Source organism: Monomorium pharaonis, chromosome 5 (assembly GCF_013373865.1).
Source record: "Monomorium pharaonis isolate MP-MQ-018 chromosome 5, ASM1337386v2, whole genome shotgun sequence".
NCBI classification, from domain to species: Eukaryota; Metazoa; Arthropoda; class Insecta; order Hymenoptera; family Formicidae; genus Monomorium; species Monomorium pharaonis.
In genome coordinates this window covers 5,231,467-5,253,641 of record NC_050471.1, presented here as the reverse complement: position 1 = coordinate 5,253,641, position 22,175 = coordinate 5,231,467, and the positions used below count along the sequence as shown (strand labels likewise).

Sequence of the window (22,175 nt, the reverse complement as noted above, 5' to 3'; positions counted from 1 at the left end):
AAGTATTTTAAAGTATCCAATTTACACAAAACGCGTTCGTTTTTTAAACAAACAAACGACTATTAATCGGGATAGGAATCCGCGTGATTTGGAGACTGGATTTTTCTTAAGAATGCAAATTCCCGATAGCAAGGATGAATAAAGGAAATAGATGAGGAAGGATAGACGAAAACCAGGAACAAATGGGCGGTCGGTCACGTCCCGGGTTAATGCCGCATGCAGCAAAGTCACTAGGTTTATTAAACCGTGGTAGGAAGAACGGAAAGGAGTTGGTGACTAACTTTGAGGTCGCGCGTCGAATTAATGCGTTAAAGCGGCAGCGCTTTCTCGCGGGTAATTTGTCCCAATGGCGATTAAGCTCGCGAAACTTGATTAATCTGCGTCAGCAAAGTTTTGACCGAAGTCAGAAGCTCGTATTCTCATGTACTTATCGTTCAAAGTAGATAAGGCGCGATTCTGCTAGTCATTTCTTCAATAACGAGCTTTGTGTGCGATAATCAATGCGAACTATTTCTCTTGACTTATTTAGTTTAATTAATATAAAAAATTAAAATAGTACACATATAGATACATACACATATTACATTTTAAACTATTTTTAGGCTAATCATGTCACGCTACTTCTGTTGAGGAATTCATAAATGATATCAAATTACATCTGGTTATATTTGATAATGGTAAATTTAGAATCACCTTCCTGATTCCTTCGTGATATCACAACAATATCTTTATTTTACTTAAAAAAATAACAATCAAAGCGTAACATTTCGCATGCGATTTGATAATTCGTGATTAGTACGTACAAATTCACGGCGATCATATCTCAAGTTATATAAACTGCCTCGATTAAAAACACGCGAGTTAAACAAAGTTGGTCGCTCGAGAGTTGATATTTCTGTTATCATCCCGTTTCAGTCAACCATTCTAATCTTTTTGCTTTTTAAAATTTTATAGGTTTTTAGCATGATAAATACAGACAAACTAATAAGCGAGTATATACTTTGATCGATCATCAAATATTGAATGTTAAAAAAATTGTTTGACTTGGGTCAAAACTAATAAATGCTTTTATCCCAAGTATTTAAAAATTTTTTATAAAACCTAAAATAATTCTACGTAATTCGTAAATATAGTTTTTCACGCTAAAAAGTTTTATCAATACAGATAAAATTCATAATACCAACTCATAAAACTATACAGATAAACTTCACTTTTGTATCTTCTCAAACTTAATAGAAATTTAAAAAGTCAGACATCTCGCGACTAGTCACATGCAGAAAAATAAATATAACGAAAGATATGACCCTTGTGAAATTCCACTTCAGGCGCGATTAACATAACGAAGAATCATCCATTCGGGTAGCGAACGATTTCCTGTCGAATGACCCGACAACGGAAGTCGGCACAAGAAAAATCGTCGACGTAGAATAATACGTACGAGCGAACAATGCGAAGTCTTTGCACATGGCACTATGCGGCCAAGAGTTCACGGCTGTTGCCTGGGTTAGGGGTTAGGATTTCCGATATTATTTATTTCGGGCCAAGGTTAACCACCTGACCTGATCCTATTCCATGTTACTTTACACAGTCGTATCAAACTAGCTTTTCCTATTCAAAAAAGAAAAAAAGGAGGAAGAAAAAAAACGATAGAAATATTTCAAAAAGAAGACCAAGATCGCAAGTCATCATTTCAAAAATATATTTTCAATCAAACTCAATATAAATTATAAAAATAGTTTTGATTGAACGTTTAATTTATCACATCATAATACTAAACATATTATAAAGACATCCTTCTACTTATATAACAAAGTTATTATTTCCGGAACATCAATTATAAATCGAGAATTTGTATTTCATAAATAAAATTATTTATAAAAAATAATTGTTTTATTACTAAAAACGAATATAAACATTTATTTAAAAAATAACAAAAAAATTTTTAATGTATAATTCTTAATATAAAATTAGTATTTAGTTTGACCATCAAATATGTAATATGTATATATATTATGATTTATATTTTTTACTACACTCACTTTATATAATATTCAGCATTATAAAATTAATATTTTATTTTTGGATTATTGGTTAACAAGTAATTAATCAAATAATAATAATAATGTTATAATCTGCTAGTTAATTTTTCAGCCAAATTGCGCGGTATTAAATCAAAAGTCACGGCAGTCATAAGTAGAGAGATTTGCATATAGGAAACGGTGAAAAATTCCGCTATGCGTCGTCTTAACGTCCCCGCCGTTCTCGCTATTCGTTTTGCAAAAACGATATAATTTTCTAATGCGCCATCCCTTTCATTACGCCGTCATTCTTCGTTGTGGCAAATAAATTTTCCTAACGATCGTGCACAGTGACTTGTGCCGGCATTGATTTTATCCGAGCATAACATCTGTGAGCTTAGTGACAGGTACTGTGCCACAGCAGTTGGTAACCGCCCATAGCGAATGGGAGGCTGACGAATAGTGGAGGTGAAAAGGACGAGGTAAGTCGGTGGTTATGGTCAAAATGTGCAATAAATAATAATAATTGCCGCTACGTGTTTACACAATGCAGCCCGTCGCTTAGGCTGCTACATCGGCAACAAAAAGATGGCTCGTATAGGCCATAGCTACGGCTGCTCGCGCGCTGGAAGGAAGCGGCGATTTTTCTATGAGGAGATTAAACGATCCTGCTCTCCATGCGGCCCCCCTGGACGAGAGTGGGAATTTCGTGTTGAGAGAGAAAGGACTATTATTGAATGCGCGATGAAAGAAAAAAATGCTTGCAAGAATAATATAACGCGAATATTTAAAAATTAAATGCAACGCAAAAGGTACCGCACAAATTTTTTTAATCCCATATTGCAGCAAAACTTTTCGCGAATATGGATTTTCACGGCAAGAAGTTTCACGGTGTAAAATATTTTCCATGCAAATGACACGCTTGGTGAGCCGCGAGTCGTTTCATTGCGATACTCCGGGCCAGGGACCGTCCCTTTTCGGGATTAATTAAAGAACCTTTCGGCGCGTTCTTGGAAGAAGAACGGCGACTGCACCTCTGCCAGAGCCGGTCGGCACAGGATCGCATGTTTCGGTCTAAATTCTTCGTGGTCTACATCACGGTCGTAAGAAAGCGTCAATTTGGCGTCGGATGCACGAAACTCCAACGCTGCCGTTACGAAAATGCTCGAGCAGTTTTCCAGACTCGTTGGAACTCGGTCACAGAGAAAGAGAGAGAAGGAGAAAGAGAGAAAAAAGAGAAAAGAGGGGGGGGGAGAGAGAGAGAGAGAGAGAGAGAGAGAGAGAGAGAGAGAAGCAAAATACCGGTCATACAAAGAGACCGCGTGCACGAATATGAATTCTTATTTTACCGATGAGGTAAAATATTGGAGCCGCTCGCATCCGCTGGGGTAGGTCCACCGGCGCGTCCATAAATAAGATTTCATCGTGTAATACGTAATATCGCGTGCGCCCTATCCATTGTGTATTTTTATCTTCATTCACTTTGCATAATTTCGCCCGCGGTCCGCCCTTAAATCGCCGAGCTGCGGCATCGTTTCGCGTTGCGTAACCGAGAAAAATTGATCGACATTATGTTTTCATCCATATTGCATCGGTATTATATTTTCCATCTACTTTTGACTGAAACATCTTTTGACTGAAAAATTGTTTGGTTGTTATTTTAAGTCAGGTCTTTCCAAAACCAACAAAACACTTTGTTTTTTTCCAAATTGTTCGACGTTGAACAATCAACGAGTCCTTTTACTCGAAGAGGAAAAAGCTACGGAGAAGTGCAAAAGCTACGTTGAATGCGACTACGAATTCTTTTTCCTCTCTTCCCATAAAAAATATATGAAAAAGTGCACGCGCAGTGAGATTCCCTTGGGGGAACGCCGCGTTAAACGAGGGAATTAAGGAGGCTGAAGGGCGCTTGTGGTTTTTCATCATTCTTCATCTTTTATTCGAAGTAGGTGCACGCGATTCTCGAGACTCGGACGGAGATGTCGGTGATGCCGCGCTCTTAACGCGTACAAGCGTAGCTGGGTAATCTAGAAAATTGACGAATAAATTTCGCGAGGAAACGCGTGCACCGCTCATCCATAAAAAAAAAAGACTTGACAAAACGCGTAGACGAATGTACAAATTATATTTTAAGATTATGGATTTATTTCAGAGATATAAAATGTAAACGTATTTCGTTATACTCGGATAATTGAATTTAGAATCTAAATTCTACTATAAATTTCACTTTCCTTAAGCACAGACATACGCACACACACACGCATACGTACGCGCATCGCCGTTCCCGATGAGATCGCTTGCAAAACTCGCTATTCCACATCGCGGGACTGCATCAAGCGGAATAAGTAATCCAATCGCGGAGGCAGAACGGATCTTTTTGACTATTTACTTTGATTCTTATCACTTGGAGATTCTCTCGCGCGAGATTGCACGATTTCCTCGGGGAAGAGCTTAGAGCGCGCGAGGGATCGATTCGACGCACGTTGAACCCCCTCGTTCTAATGTTTACCATTTATCACGACGCATCCAATTGCCTGCCGGATGACAAAGGATCATGCGTAGCACGCGCCCCTCCTCCTACTCCTCCTCCTCCTCCTTTTCTCATCGTTTCTTTATACGGTACCCTTTTTTATTTTGCGGAAACGCGTGCGTGCCGCCGCATAACTTTCAGATGTCGTGTAGGCCTCTATCGCGTGGACACCTGTCCTACTTACAGGCTCGTTATTATCGGAGCCTCTTATCTAGGGTTGTCATATTAAAATTTTTTTAACTAGAACTTACAGACCAAAAATCTCGGACATCTCTGTCGCAACCCCGGACATATACGAGAATACGTTAATTAGACATAATAAATATTATAAAAACTGCTCAATAAGTGGTCGTGCCATTGGAAAAAGTACGATAAAGAAAATAAATAATTAAAATATTTAAAACCTGGACGCACATAATGTTGACAGACAAATTTTCAATACTTTCAAAATATGTGCATTTCATTAGAAAAGCTGATGGAGAGCAATTGGTTTACGTAGTGGTAAACTTTGCAAATAATATAAAAATAATATAAATACTTCTACAATAGAAATATTGTAGTTAATATCGATAACTATAATAATAATCAGTTAAGTGTAATATTATTTACAAAAATCGTTTCGAATAAATGATAACAGTTATATCATTAAATGATAGTAGTTATATCATTTATTCAAACTAATTACATTTTCGAATCTATAGAGTCCGATAGCACTTGCAAAATGAGCTTTTTTGAACATGAAACTCTATAAACGAGAGCAATTTATTAATAATACAAATTGTGCATTATGGAAGCAAATCACTTACCAAGAAGTATTTTAAAGTTTGACCATCCAGCATCTCCTGAAAATATCAAAAATACAAAATATTAAAATATTTAAAAAATATTTAAAAATTTGAAAAAAAATGTAAAAATTGAAAGAGAACAAAATTTTAAAAACTTATTTTTAATTTAATGAATTTTGTCACTTGAAATTCTGGTTAAGATATTAGATGATGATGCTACGTGCCGATTAATTCCGCGAATGTAATAAATAAATTTATTCACCAGCTGATGAATCGATGACGTTTTCCTCGTTGCGTCCGCACACACACACACACTCGCGCACACGCACTCGACACGATCAGAAATGCTAAGGACGCGAGAGACACGACCACGCCGATTAATGTTGTCAACTCGGTTCGACATCCCCGGCGATGCCTTCCGCGGGGAAACTCGCTCTCGACCGGCGAGAGGACGGCGAGGAACGCGACGAGATCTCATCACGCGACAAGAAACCGCGTAATGCTTAACGAACAAGGGAGACGGGGACAAACCGCGACACGACGCGACGAAACACTCACACGATTTTGGCGCCAATTTTACACAGACAAGGGGAGAGGAGAGAGGCACGACCACTTTGCCCGCCGATTAATGTCGTCGACTCGGTTCGACATCCCCGGGGCGATGCCTTCTCGCTCTCGACCGACGAGAGGAAGCGAGGAAGACGTGACGATATCTCACCTCGCAGCACTAAAAAAGTGCCACTCGCGCGACACTCTTCGTTGCGGACACTAGGCGTCCCGTGACGACGTTCCCGACGAACCACGGCACTTGTGTGTCCCGACGGCGTTAGCGAGTGATCCACGATGATCGTAAACTCGCATATCGCCAAGAAACGCGTGATACGGAAGGATAACCGCGTGTCGAAACGGAGACGCGAGAAACGACGCGAACGCGGGCGACCGTCAAGTGCAACCTGAAGTTGTGCACTAATTACGTCACAATATGGCCGTCAACTTGCACACGACGCGACGAAAATCTCACGCGATTTTCTCACAGATGAGAGGGGCGCGAGGGACGCGACCACTTTGCCCGATTAATCTCGTCGACTCGGTTCGACATCCCCGGCGATGCCTTCCGCGGGGAAACTCGCTCTCGACCGACGAGAGGAAGCGAGGACCGCGACGAGATTTAACCTCGCGGCACTAGAAATACGAGACAATTAATAGCGGCGACGCGACGTTCCTCGTTGCGTATGCCGGACACCGGCATCCCCGGCGATGCCTTCCGCGGGAATATTCGCCCCCGATCGACGAGAGGAAAGCGAAATCTCACCTCGCGGCATTGAAAAGACGACGGAAAAACGAATGATCGCGAAGCATAAATGACGCGACCTTCCGTCTGCGTGCTCGCAATGGTACTGAGTACGCCCGGCGGACCGTGGGGGGGGGGGGCAAGTAGCCGATTGGCCTTGAGAATCGGAAGAGAAAATTCGTGAAAAAGAAAAAACTCTGGCGCCTCGGCTCGCGCCAGGCGTATACCAAATGTCATTCACATGAAAACACGAGCTTTACTTTCGAGAAGAGATTAGCCACACACATGGCGAGGCTCGATGTTTTGATCTAAAAATTTTTCGCAATACCGTATATCAGAATTATATACAATACCGCACAATTTTCTAATAATTTAAAACTGTATTATTGGTTCGTCAGTACTAAAAAAAAAGTCAACTCTTGATTTAAACATGAAATCGGTTTAAAATAATAAAAAATGAAACATACACAGATTTAATTTGAATAATTTTAATTTAAAAAAATTAAAAAGCACAATTGACGAAAGACAGAGATTATATTACACAAAATTAAATTTGTTTTCATAAAAGTTTGCTCATTAGATACTGGAACGCTAATTTTCAAAAAAGAATTTGCGATACTATTTTAAAAAAAAATAAAGAGTAAAATTAAGATTTACAAAATATTTAAATTTGCAGGATAGCTACTTGATATAAGGATATATAGTCACCGTAGCCTTATCTCTTCATATTATTTAATTTCATTAGCACACATTGATGTGCAATATGGAATTCACGAATGTTTTATCAGAAACGAGACAGAAGAAAAATATTTATTTATTTATTTATTACTGTATACGTCCACATATTGAAAAAACTGGCTGAATCTAATAATTCTTTTCGTATATTAATTTACATAACATTTAATCCTGAAAGAATAAAAAAAAAAGGAGAAGAAAAAAATAAATTCAATATTTTTACTATAAAATATTAATTAATTCCTTCTCTGCCAAATTCTGTAAATAAATCAGATCTACACACAAATATATCTGGATTTCTTATTGATTTGAATTAGGATTCAAATTATTCTTAAATTGACTGTAAATTCCATGAGAAAAATTAACTACTAATTTAAAATTAAAAATTAAACTAGTATTTTGTTGTAAGTCTATTAAATATTTTTATTTTATTATATTTAATTGTTACTCAGCCGCTTAATAAGTGATCATGCCATTGAAAAAAGCACGGTAAAGAAAATAAATAATTAAAATATTTGAAACCTCGGACGCACATAATTTTTCCGGACAAATTTTTAACACTTTCAAAAATCTCCCCGGACGATCCCAAATGCCTTAAAAAAAGAGGAAATTAATAAAAGAAGGAAGATAAGTATATGAGGGGATAGGCGTACATTAGCGCATTACATTGAACCCCCCTGTGCAATTTCCTTTCACTTTCATACAGATGCAGATTACCGAGAATCTAGATTGTCAATTGAAAAATGATTTTTTTATGGAAAACGCGTGCACCTACGGCCTTTTATTTTCTCAGTTTATTTTCTTAAGTAGCACGTCGCGCTGTTAATTAATTTCCGACAGTTTACATTGTTTTCTTATCGTACTCTCTTTTGCGAAAAGGCAATGAATCGTGATGAATTGATTTTTATCTGCCCATTACCTCATTGTATTATCTAATAATCAATTTTCACACTAGATTACTAGAAGAATCATCGCTCGATCGGACATTGCATTTCATAGCTGGATATGCATCGGGCGGGATCACATTGAAAGTATCAAACACCTATAATTAAATGTATAGAATCAATTATATAATAGGACTGAAAAAAAGTTGCTGCATAGTCGATAAGCCGTTCGGCGCTCTGTGGCATGCACGACGCGCGTACGCACGTACGAAATAGCATTTAGTTAGGCCCAGTTATGGGATCCCGCTAGATTAGGGGTTATTAGGTGTCGGTGTCCCTGTGTTTCGAGCACGGCCCCTCATAGAGTGCTGTTTAGACCGGGCGTGTGTGCGCTGTGTTTTCGGTTTCGACGTTTTTGGGCCCCGCGGTCCCTGGCAGCCGCGTAACGTGTTATTACGTGTCTGGCGGTCTGCTGGCAAAGAGGGAGGAAGAGGGCACGTGAAAAAAAGGAGGATCAGGAGAGGAAGGCGAGCGAGAGAGCGGGACGGTGCGTGGATCCACCTCGACCGCAGCAACAACCCCCTGAGCCAACTAAATCGGGGCCCGTTGTGCCCCGCGGGCACAGTGCCACCAGTGTCTCTCAATAAAAATTACACAAATTGCTTAAAGCTCTCGGAAACGATCGCGGTATGTCCTCCTTTGGATGTCCCATCGAAAAAATGAGCGATCAATTACACTGAAGCGAGTGAAGTAATGTATAGCACATAATACTTAGCTTACGAATATAATAGTTATTTTCGGAAATAATAATTACATAATAATTATTTTTATTATATAATTATATAATAGTGTTGTTTTATAAAAAGACATTATTGGACATTAATATTAATGGATTTTTATTATTATTAGTTATTACGATATATATTATTAAGCAAGCAAAATCAGGCATGCAAATCTTGATAAATATGGAGAGGAGGACAAGAGCTGACGTTTCTACTATAGCTATTATTTCACGCGTACATCGTGAAATAAAAAATAAGAGTTTATTATATACGAAGCGGATGAAGGAAGGAAGGGAGGCATTTTTGAAGGAGGCGCGATTAAAGGAAGCCCGATCGTCTTTTCGTGGCTGTGATGAATTTCGTCATTCCGCTAAAACAAGGCAAAAGCGCAGCGATGCTCTGGGCGAATCTTTATTATGCGAGGATGGGGTTGCAGGTCGTTATATTATTCAATAGCTATAGAGTCCGGGGAGAAGAAGCGTTTCTTCCAAGAAGCCGATGTAGTTTCAGATAATAGACCGGCGAATTGGGATATAACGTGTCTTAAATTGTCTAATGAGTGTCCGAAGGGTATTACAAGTCCAAGGTCACCCTATTTTTTCACGGAAAGGACTATTATCTTAGAAATGCATCGATATAAAATGTTTGTAAGATTAAATGCCAATAGATAACATCATAAACTGTTTAGACCTTTTTTTTAGAATTTTGCCATTTTTGTGTTATATACTATGAAAATATTATGTTTTTTTAAAGAAACAAACAGTAGCTTTCAAATTATCAAACGAGTTTTATTAATCGTAATCGCGTCTTCTTGCGACGACGAAAAATCTCTCATTTATCGAATATGTGTAAACTCTAATATATAATATTTGCGGCTTTTCAAAAAGGAATTATTAGACGTAAACTTCGTTCTTTTGCGACAATAGATCCTTTTCTAACCGTATTTTCTCTGTCGAGTTCCTCGAAAAAGATAGAATAGTGCCGCCTTGTTCGCTGGGAAGGAGAGACTAAGGGTGCGGGAGATTCGATCGATTTTTAAAGTAACCGCAATATTTGACAGCTACAGCCCACGGCCATGGTTTTGGCGCCACCTGTTTCACGACCCTCCGGCTGCCACATACACATAATACGCACAAACACACACATACACATATAAACTTGCGTTTCACGACTCACATCACACACACACGCACGCACACGCACAACCGAAAGAGGGAAGTAGAATCTACCGACGCGCGTCTGCGGTCCATGAGTAACTGCACCATGCCGGCAGACACGCCGCCAATAAGTGAACATCAGTTGTGTTCAACACACCCTCGCTTTGTTCCACCCTCGTCGCGCGCTCACGCACAGTTCTGAAATCCAACGACACGCCGCAACGACCTCAATTCCGAGACTGTCAAATCTACACGATCAATTCAGTACTTTCAGCCTGTATTTCTAAAATAAAATCATCCCTATGCACGAAGAAGAATACCTAGTTTCCGTTGCGTGTCAAAAGAACGGACACTTCGATATAACCGAGATACTTGCCAGATTGAATAAATTAATCCCTTTTCCCCATCCCTTTTCTAAAATGACTGTTAAATGTTCGTTTAAAAATCTGTCAGTTCATATTTGTTTACAGTTACGGGAGAAGAGAGAGAGAGAGAGAGAGAGAGAGAGAGAGTCGACACTGATCTACGTCCGCGAACAAATTGGTTACGGAATCCACTTGACTGCGGTGAACAGCCGGACGAAAGTTGAGTACGCAAGAAGGAGAATTGAGTTGACAACGTCAGTGATGTATGTAGGAATGACCTCGAAGTCCGTGGGCGCGACCCTCCTGCGAATATATCGAGGCCTTTGGACGACATTACGGTGTTATATGCGCGGTGTGCCACGGAGAGACATTGATTTATATGAGCCGAGAGTCAACGGTTGGTGGGACACCTCGACCTTCTTGGAATATTCTTCGGCAGCGAATTTGCCACGAGTTTTCCAGACGAGTCCTTCGATGAAACGATTTTTTTCCGCGCGGAATGAGTCGACTTAGTTGTTTTTCAAGAAAAAAAAGTATCGATTTTCAACATTTTAGAAGAACAGCATTTTTTAAAAATTCAGACACATGCAAGAAATTACTTTTCGTTTTGCACAGCAAATTTAACATTATAACTTTTCTCTATGAAAATAGGTGTAACGAAGTTATACCTAGTAATAACACTTTGCTCATCCCCGTAAAATCTATCACAGTCAACAGTTCACACCAAAATCAAGCATTAATGCTCGATGGCTCGTGAAGACTGTTAAGTCTGAGGGTTAGTTTAGACAGGAATTCACGTATCAACTCGATTTTGATGGAACGTGGACATTATTTATTTTAACCCCAACAGTTTGACCGATCGGGCGGGACATTCTTACGGGGAGTCACGTATCTTCGGGGGTGGCCGGAGGGGTGACGATGGAAGGCGATATATTGGCATACCTAAACCAAAAAGAATTTCCAACGTGTATGTATCCTCGTTCATCGTGGACTTTGTCCTCCTTTCGCCCTTCTCGTTTTCTCGAGGCGCACGTCTTTCTGTCTGTCTATCTTTGCTCGTCGCTGGTCAGACTTCTCGCCGATGCAACACGCTCAATTGCGGATGTCGAGGGTGTGATAGATGTCCTTCCGGCGTAGGAATGCGAGACGAGCCTGACGGAATGGAGGATGACACGTGGCGGAAATACCCCCGATCTTGAAATACCGTCGATTCAAGAAACTCACCATATACACGCATTTTTCTGCAAACAATTTTTGTGGAAATAATATATTTTTTTCGCATCTCTTATAAATCAAATATTAATATTGTATTTTAATCGAATTAAACGAACACAAAATATATTCTATGTTGCGAATCGAATGGCATTATTTATTTCCACGTATCATTCCTTTCTATGGGGTGACGCGAAGGTACATGTTTCTTTTTTATCGCGGGGAAAATGCTGCTTATCGTATTCGATACGGCGAGCATCTCAGCGGATAAAACACGAGCCGGGCGTAGGCCGAAGTATAATCCAGGGTGGCACATAAAGCGACGTTCATCACGTACAATAGACAGCCATGAAGCAAAACGCCGAGCCGCGGCCGTAAACTGGAAATATGTCAAAGATAATAAAACAATTAGCCATAAAACATAACGACCCCCGTATGTGCCGTATATCCGATGCGATGCCGCGCAGGCCGGGCCGCGATGAAGAACGGCGAATGCGAGCGGCAGGACTGGCGCGGAGAGGACAGGAGGGGCCACAGGATGGCACGGCGATTGTAAGTGGAAAAAAGTCGCCCGAAACAATGAAGCGAAGGGAGAGACTATCCAACATCGGTGTCTCGGGGTAGGGATTTACATATGTTTCCGCGGTAATAAGTATTTCCAGCAGCCCCGCGCGCCCGTGTCTCACGTAATCGCCCTCGAGATAAATATCGTCAGAACGTGCCAAGTGAACCGGCCTACGTCTCTACGAATGTTATACAGATGCATCGCGCGACGATACGCCGTAATTCCGATACAATAACGCACCGCGAATACACTGTGATCGAGCGAATTACTGCAAATTGAAGTCTAAGTGTATCGCACAATGGATGCAGATCAAAAATGACTTTTTTTTTTTCTTTCCATGACGTTAGCCGCCGAAGCATTTTTGAGAGAGAGAGAGAGAGAAAGAGAAAGAAAGTTGCTTTGCAAAATCATGTCACGAACCCAAGGTCGTTCGAATTTCAGTCGAGAGAATAGGGAAGCGAGAGAGGAGGACACGGGAGCCTAAAGGAGAGACCTTGGCCGAAGTGCGACTAGCGCGGCCGGAATGATAAATCGCCCGCGACGAGAGAGTCGCGAAAGAGTATTTAAGCGAGACGATTCTCCTCGGGCGCAGCGAGGAGATTAAAGCCACCGGGTAATGTAGCTCTTAATAACAATCACATTACAGAATCCGGATTGTAATCGCCAACGGACGGATGTCAACGCGACTGATTGCGGGTGGCATTATCTCCTATCAGGGTAAGCTCCTTAGTAATTGCTTTACTCTTGTTCCCTCCGATATTATTGATATTCCGAATCTGCACGTATCAACCAAGGAAAAGGGGCCGAGTCAGAATTTTAATTTTTGTAGGATTAATGCAGAATTAGTTGTCCTTATCGAATCGAATTTTTAATTTAGCACTTCTTATTAGATCAAACGTTTTCATTTACACGGGTCTGATAGTCTCACGTCAACGTCGCGCTGACAATTATCACCCGAGGAAAAGAAATGACTTCGGGGGGGTGGGGGGGTACATTTGTTTCGACGGCTTGTCAGCTCCTAATACAAAGTGGATTCCTCGAGGAAAAGAAAACGCGCGAGACCCAGGACCGAGGGGGAGGAGACCATCGGGCCATCCGAACCGAGGGATTCGTTCGTCCGTGGTCCTTTTCCGGCGGGTTACATATACACACGATGCACGGTCGCGCTGCATCAGCTAGGCAGTAATGAATTCGGAGATAAATGGCCGGAGATACCAGCCAATATGTAGAACTGTCGTTCCTTCGTTCCGTTCCTCGGACGCTTTATCGCCCGGGAGAGAAAAGAAAGGAGCAAGAATGGTCTCTAGCAACCACCCGTCGCCGCGTAACGTCTCCTTCCACGGGATCGTGTCTTTAACATATGAAAACACGTTGTCAGATAGCAGCCGCCGCGGGGTATACCAGTTCCGCTATATAGCACACGGATCTTCACCGGTGGGGAAATTTATTAGACCGGAATACGATTTAGAGTTAACTCCGCGAACGCCGGAGCGCCGCGTGTTGTTTAAGCAAAACTGGTTCTGCAATCGATACGCGATCTATTAATACGCACGCGATCTAGAACTGGACGCATTTCGTAACCGCGAGTAGCAAACTCCTCTACTACCGTGGAATAAGTCTGAACTTATTAAGCCTGAATGGTTTTCCCGCCGTTAGATTTTCAAGTAAATAATTTTTATGTGTCGCGAAAAGTTTAATTTAAAGTAAAGTAGAAATGGCTTCATAATTTTCTCCGCAAAAAAAAGGAAGGGAGAAAAAGGAACTAAATTCAGTATGTAACGATGAACGAAGGAGACGAACGCAGCTCATCTCGCGGTTCTTTTATAAGATGCGGCAGGTACGGATGTAATAATACCGTTCGACACAATGCATGGTACGCAATAACGGTTTCAGAGAAAGAGAGAGAGAGAGAGAGAGAGATAAAGGAAGCGAGCGAGAAGTCTCGCCTTTTGCCACTTGGTTCGTTTCCGGGGTCGCGTCTCGAAATAGAAGTTGCAAACCACGACGCATCATTCCCGTTTTAGCGCAGTTTTACGGTCTGCCTACGAGCTATCGGTTCGTTTGACGGCTATGAATCTCACCGTCGCCATCAATGTGGGTTTTTGACCACCGGCTGTCAGTCTCTCCGTACTCCGTTCGATTTGCCTACTTCGAAAGCAGGAAAACGTCGTCGTAAAATTTATACAGCTGAACGGTATATGTTACTAGAAACATATCAAGCCAAATGTGCGTTTAAGAAAATGACGGAAGAATCCACAAAAAAATTAGCTTTTACTGCACCTTTCTCATGAATCACGAGAAAGTTTTCAAAGCAAGATTTTTTTTTTTAATTAAATAATTCTTCTACAAGAAGAAAAAAGATTCTGTTTATTATCGTTACGACAATTCGTAATTAAATTGTCGTTTCAATCTTAAATAAACGCGAACTTGATTTCTTTTTAGTTTTAAACAAAGTCGCACTGCCAAACGTTGCCAAGAATGTAAAAGAAAGTTACGAGCGGTGGAAGTTACAGCGCTGTCTGCGAACCGCTTTACGAAGTCCCGGTTCTCCTTATCAAGGCTCGGAGAGATGGTGACTCGGCCGGGCGAACTAGCTTCGTGACAAATCTTAGCGGGGATGCTTAAGCGTATAAAGCTCTCTCTTATCCCAAAAGGCGAGACGGTGGTAGTCTCTTTCGCGGAGGGATGAGAGATCGGTGGGGTGGTTATATTTTCCATTCCATGTCTCCCCGTTCCCCAAACTCCAGAATCTTGGTATACGACAAAGACGACTACTCTCGAGTCACAATACACGTGCAAAGAAGAAGAAACATAGAGGGAGAGAGAGAGAGAGAGCGAGCGGTTCAGTAAAATGATTCTATTAATTTTTCCATCGAGAGCGGCACTCGTGCATGCCGCCCTTGCTTCACGTGACATCATCTTTCGGATCGTTCCCCCGCCCGTTGCTCCGTTCCGGCATCGCTGTTCCAGATACTTCTCGGTTATGTTGCGATTGCAAACACGTGCATTGCAACGTGCATACCTCGAAAGAGAGGGATTGGTAGAAAAAAAAAGCACTGGTTGCAACAAGCCTCTGTGCGTTACAGGATTATCGCAAATCAAACATCTCCGCGCGCACGAGTGTGTATATTTTGTTCATTATTATATCAATTACGCTTCCATTACGCGGCTGAAGAATATAAAAGGGTACTTCAAGATGTACGAAAGCAACGAATCTCCCGTTAACCGGATACTTGAATTTCCTTGTACGAATTATATGTACGATTATCGCGCGATCACTATAATAACACTCGAAACCCACGGCCAAGTACTAGTACTGGCATGATCTCAAGTTATTTGCGTTTCCCTTCGGGATGAGATACGAACCGAAGCCTAGCCAGGATATATCCCAACGAAAAAGGCAAAGTATACGAGACAGAATGAACCTAAACTAAACACCGAGGGCTGGACGCGCGGAATGGTGGAGGGAGGGGGGGGACCGAGAGGCGCCACCGTGACCTCCTTCGACCCCGGACCATCCGTCACTCCATAGAATCAATGTGCCAGGAACGAAAAGGGCCGGGTCACGAGTCCGAGCCCGGACCGGAGAAGAACTCTCTCATGTCCCCTCCCTCCCTTGTTCTTCTCTTTTGTCCGCGCGGAGATTGTGCTCTCGCTCGTCTTCCGACACCATTAGATCTGCCGAATTATAAGGAGCAACGTCCTGCCGCCCCACCGCCTTTTATTGGAATACGAAATGGATCTCGCGTGTCATCGGCGACTATTGATAACAGTAGGGCGAAACGCAGCCATCGTTACGTACAAAATGACTTTGCTTCGGTCTCAGATAGGTGTCCCAGGCCGGACGTGACGTTCCAATTGCCGCAACCGTGACTCATCCCGTTCCTTTTCTTTTCTCCCCGATAGCGTTTCTCTCATCACAGAGACATCGGAGATTGTAGAAACACTTTTGCATCCTCGCAGCGCGCAGACGCCGCAACGCGCGGATTGTCTCGTCGCCGCCGTCGTTCATTATAATTTGTCTTCCATAGTCGGCACCGCGACCTACACATCGTACCCCGCAACGTGCGCCGACACTACCTGCTTATACCTGCGTGTGCCGAGGTTATTAGAGGTCCCTCGTGCGTTTCATTGTTTAACGACAAAGAGAGGAGGGAACAAAGGGGGGTCCCGTGGCTTTTTCTGCGCGTGGGCGCGAGGAGAGCCGATGTGTCCACGTGTGGTTAGGCAAGTCTGAAGTCACCGCCCTAACACATAGGTACGTCTCGTCGTACGCTCATTTCGGAAACACCGCAGAGGGGAGCCGAAGGGCGAAACCAGACGGAGAAATGGAAAGGGAGACAAGCTACATTCTCTCGAAGGGGCTTCAATTAATTCTACGCGATGAAAAAAACAAATGTCCGCATACGCCTTTATATTCGTTATTCTTTTTTCTCTCGTTCAAAATAATCGTAATATTAATAACTGATTAACAAAAAAAAATAGCGATATTAATAGATTGCAGGTACAGTTAGTATATATTTAGAATACGAAATGACGAAAGTCACGTCGATCATAAAAGAACGAATGGAGATGCCTCTTGGACGCCTGACAACGTCATATCCGGTTTATTTTCTTCACCGGCAAGACTTCTTTGCGGTGGAGGTGTGGCGAGGTGCATCCTTGAATGAAGAAACCGTGTCTGGACCCTCCTCCGTGTTTTCCTTGGCCCTCCGCCCCGGTTGACTACACGGCGACCCCATCGCTCGTCAGTATCGATAAGAGCAACGGCGTCCTACACGTCCTCCACGTCCGTTCCTCGCGATCGTCTCGACCTGACCTCCGATGCGACCGCGGTCGCATTGTGGCCCACCGTCTTGTCTCTCCTCCGCCCCCCTCCTCCCTTTCCTCTCTCGTTTCCTCTCCACCTCCTTGTAATCACGATCTCTCGAATCGCCGACGTCATCGTGTTCGCGGTCGGTGCGTATGAGGGGAAGACCGACATGAATGGAACGAGTGAATGGGTGAACCAGGGTGAATGTATTCGAATTACGACGGCGACGGGTTTCTTCACGTTCGGGGGGAAGGGAGGAGCGAGAACAGAGAGAGAGAGACAGGACCAAGCGACGGGTTCAGAGACAGGTCAACCAAGGTACACCCGGCACGACGTGTTTACAAATTGTCTAATCTCGTCGACAAATCAGTGCCAGGTCTGTTTTTCGTGCCCTCGAGATGCACTCCCTCTCCTTTCTCGCGGTACCGGTGTATATGCATGTCGCTCGCGAACGACCGCTCTCAAAGAGTCGAGTGGTTCATAAAACCTCTGTGGCTTTCAGAGTTCTAATCTTTAGACGGACGGGGCACGCGTCGATACACGTTCGTAGCTTTGTAAAGCCACTGACAATGAAGGTAGACAGAGCAACATCAATATCAGTAGCGGACGTAAGGATATCTTTATATCTTAATACGAATTGTAGTTTCAGCTCTATTGAATTATGATTAGGATTTATAAACTGATTCAAGATATATGTAACGACTTGAAAGAGCTCTGTCTTTGATATGTTCGTTCAGAGCGTGAAGCTTAATTGCAGTTATAAGTTCAAGTATTCTGCAAGGCGTATGATTGCACGAAAGATTAGAAACGAACGGTGGCAACGCAAACGAGTAGCTTCTGCCATTCGTTCGGCTTCTCCAGGTATAAACAGACGAACGCGACGAAACCGCAAATTAAATTAGCGAGTCGCAGAACGACTCAAGGCGGGCAAGAAAGCGTTGGTTGCCCGCTGTTTAACCCAGCTTAATTACCAATTAGCCAATAAAAAGTCACTGTATCCGGTCGCGCATTATGACCGCCCTTAAGAACCTGTGGCTACGTGTACCGAACGAACAAACGAATAAACGAACGAACGAACTCTGTGCCCACACGTTCGTTCATACGAAAAACGGGCTTGTATAATTATAACTGACAAAACAACAGCCGTAGCACTAAGAAAACTTCTCTCCACCAGGACTTGACTCTTCTTACAACGATCCGATACCAGGAGAGATCCGAGCGAGTCTTCATCCTTGCGATTAATGACCATTGCGTGTCCCTCTGCATTCCCTCTTATTAATTTAAACGTACGTATCAACTCATATCGATTTTATTAAATGTGCACTCATTCAAAATAATCATTCAATTTATCTCGCAAGATAGACACTTCTCTGCAAGATGTTTGATCTAGAGATTTGCAACATTTTGCTACAATAAATGTACCTCGCTTCGTACTTCAGAGATAATAATCCAATATTCATTCTAGAGGATGATACATCTAGTGCGATATAAAAAAAAGAATTTCACGCGGAGGAAGAAAAAGGTGGAGACAAAAGAACGTCGGAGACTTTCTCTCTTCTCGCTCCTCGGGGGTTCTGATAATTGCCGTGCTCTCCAACTGTTATTATTAAGCCGATATTTTACCAAGGGGACACACGTTCGCGCATATAATTTACGAAAGCCTCTAATTATGGGTTAGTGGGTACACGCGGCTGGACGAGGAGCGGGGGAAGCTCGAGTGAAAAGAATGGCGTTAGACAGAGGAAAGGGCGAGGCTCCGGCTCGTGGGCCTTGCACTCTCGATTCGCCTACGCAATGCACCAGCCGGGACCTTTCCTTTTGCACCTTAATAGTAGTCACACACATTGTCACACCGGTCTCCCTTATTTCAATTTCGATTATCGTGCGTCAAGAAGAAGAAATGATCTCTTCGTAAATTCTAGCACGTGTCAAGCGCACAAATACCATCAGTTAAAGTGTATCGCGAATTTTTCAACGTCGATTCATAACTGTCGATTTAGATATTTTTGTAATTTCTATTAAAACATAAAATAATTATTTCATTGTTATTAATGCATAATACATTTGTTCAAATAATTTGGGGAAATATTAAAAACCGCGTCAAGACGCAAATTATCGTGGAATATTTCAAATGTACGAAAAATGTATTCGCTTAGTAGCGACAATCATATCCAATGAATGATCCAATCGAGAACGAGTTCGAAAGCGAGAATCGAAATCGATCGTCAAAAAGGGAAGCGAGATAAGATTTGGCTACGACGCCGAAGACGCCGTGTCGCCGTGTGGCTCATTGTAAGTATGATCGACCGCGGGACATCGGGAGCGCGTCCCTTCGCCTATCTGGCACCTCTATCGATCGCGGTTTTTGTTCGAGGACACGTTGCACGAATTATCGTGCGCGGTTATAAATGATTGTTCGAGGAGCAGACGGACGATCTGAGACGGCGAGAGGAAGAGACGGCGAGGGCGAAAAGGGAGGAGGCAAAGAAGGAGGAGGAGGAGAAGGAGGAACAGGAGAAGAAGGAGAAGAAGAGATGCCGACCGAGGCGGTGGCGGCAGCAGCGGTTACCTCGCGGCTCGTGTTTCTCATAACTCCGGACCCCGGCAGGGCAGAAGAAGAGGAGCTTTTGAGTGACGTGAGTATAATGACGCGCCTCTGCACCGAGGTACGTATAGTATACCCGGCTCGAAAAACGTCGACGGCGCGAAGGGAGGCGGATGAGGGGGAAGGTACGGCCGCGTCTTCGTACGCGCCTCGGGGCACTTCCCGCCCAGGGAGCAGGGTGGAAACCGTAAGGCGAGATAAGGAATCTGCGATTTAATCGCTCCTTACTGATCCCACCATTAGGCAACGGACGAAATGCCGAAGGAGCGAGATCTAAGCGCTCGGCCCGATCGAGATACCGGAGGAGCCTACGATCGACGATCGAGCATACGGGCAGATCGATCGTCGGGGACGGTCGCGATCCTGGGTCCGCGCAGGACTTTTCCATGGAAAAGGTTCGTGTGGCGTTCGTACTGGCGTAACGCTTTACGCGTTTTCTCACGATCTCACGATCAATCGGACGGACAATCGATTGCGCGTTCGTTAACGCGCGATTTCCATCGACGCTTCTCGAACCACTTGCTTGCTCTTAGCGAATGTCCCAACACGACAAAGTTGGTAATGACCGCCGCGTTGATTCCAAAACGGGTTAGTCCGCCGCTGCGAATGTATGTCAGCCGTTGTGAGAGCGAGAGCGAGATCGTTCCCTCGACGTCGGATTCAGAGAATTCAGCGCTGTCCTTGATCCTTATTAAATCGCCGATACTCGCGATCGCGATCCCTTTAGCGGACCGCACGTGTCCAGTCAACGACCGTAATATGAGTCGTCGCGAAACATGACCGCGCTTAAAATACATCCGATATATCTGATACATTTCAATTTATAACTATGAAACTAACTTATTCGACAAGGCTACCGTCGCACTTGATGATACATTAATCGTGGAAATTATATGGTGTGCCACCATCATCGACGCCAGGAAGGAAACGTGGCCGGAGACGGTCGGCGATACATGTTTGTCTTCTTGTGGGCGGGACGACGAGCCGTGCCAGCGAGCGGCCCGGCTGGCTAGTGGGTAAGGCCCGGGTTGCAAGTCACGAGCTAACAATAGTACAAATAATAACAAGCCCGTGCGGAGGTCTCCGCTGCGGTGGAATCGTTTCAGCGAGGGCTACTACGCTACCCCCCGTAAGGCTTCTCTCACATCGTCGCAATACGTCTGGCGGAGATGCGCGAATCATTTCTGCCACTCGCGCGTCGGCCGTTCCGCATGCGCTTGCGAGGCAGGTTCGAGGCACGACGATGTATACCGCCGCATCAAGATAACCGATTTCGCGTGTCCAAACTGAGAATGACGAGCACGGTCATTCAGGCGGCCGTGGAGGCGGCCTTTAAAAAATGCGTAACCGACAGATTTTGGTGTGCGTGCATCTTTATCGGATCTATCGCGTTCCCATAAGAGCCAACGTAGCCGCCAGCTCCACGAGACCGTGAAACCGAGGAGCGATGCTGCCCCTGCAACTCTCTCGATGCCGTTGCTGCTGCTGCTATCGTTCCTCTCTCGAGAAAGAGAGAGGCCCACCCACCACGCACGATCTCGGCTCTCGGACTTGCTACCGGTATTGAATCCGGCGCATTGTTTTTCTTCGGTCATGAGAGGAAGAAGATTATTTGCATCGCAGTCGGAGGCACCGAGTTGAGAGGAGAATGCTCTAGACCCTCCCCCGTGCTCGAACACAGCCGTTAACTTGTCCGGCTGTGTTTCCCCGAGATGAAAAATACTTGAGATATAAGAGGTACGGCAAAGTCAGAAGTTAAGAATTTATTTATTTCAGACAATAAAAAAAGATGCGAGGAAATGAGGGTAGATTATGACGTTGGCATTTCTTCAGGAAATTATACTCGCTGTGATATCTGTATACAATTGTTCCTCACGTTTACTTTACGTGAAAATGTCTCTTTTCTAGTAGATTCTTAATTTCATTTTTTATATCTGTATTAGACCCGATTAAGAAATACTATTAAGCAACAGATAATTATATCTTTATGTTGTTTTCTAACAAAATAGATAATCATGTGAAATGAAAATTTTTGATATTTTGTGAAAATTTCCTAAAAATCAGAAGAAGCGAATCGCGCACACAGGGGTGGTACCAAAAAAAATTGAGAAAGACAGAGAAAAGAGTGATAATACTGGAGAAGAAAAAAGAAGGGGGCGGGCCTCCCGCGCTGCGCGTAATGGCACCTGATACGAACACGTGGGTACGGGAGAAAAGATTCTCTCCCCGAGAGAAGGAAGGTATAGTTTATAGTGATTACATGGGGTCAGGTCCCGGCAATAAACCATCTCATGGTGGCAATGGCTATAAGATCGGGTCTATGGTTGCGACCGTTCTTTCTCGTCTCGGTCTCGAAGCTCGAGACCGGGACCGGGACGAGATCGAAGGAGTCGCGCCTACGCGCGGGCGGAGCAGAAGCAAAGCGACTTCGAA

The 22,175-nt window shown here is 43.4% G+C and overlaps 1 protein-coding gene across 6 annotated transcripts in view; it reads right to left on the bottom strand.

The window, feature by feature from the left end:
* The window catches only part of LOC118645670, a 297,612-nt gene that overhangs the window by 98,107 nt on the left and 177,330 nt on the right, over positions 1–22,175 (bottom strand). For 5 of the 6 annotated variants that reach the window (XR_004963358.1, XM_036287271.1, XM_036287273.1 and 2 more), the window contains one exon: positions 5,355–5,390. Coding sequence is in view for 5 of the 6 variants with exons in the window: in XM_036287271.1 (XP_036143164.1) it covers positions 5,355–5,390 (36 nt within the window). In the remaining variant the exon portion in view is untranslated. Of the gene's footprint in view, positions 1–5,354; positions 5,391–11,489; positions 11,568–22,175 lie in introns of those variants that run through there. The other variant, XM_036287272.1, reaches the window with a different exon arrangement.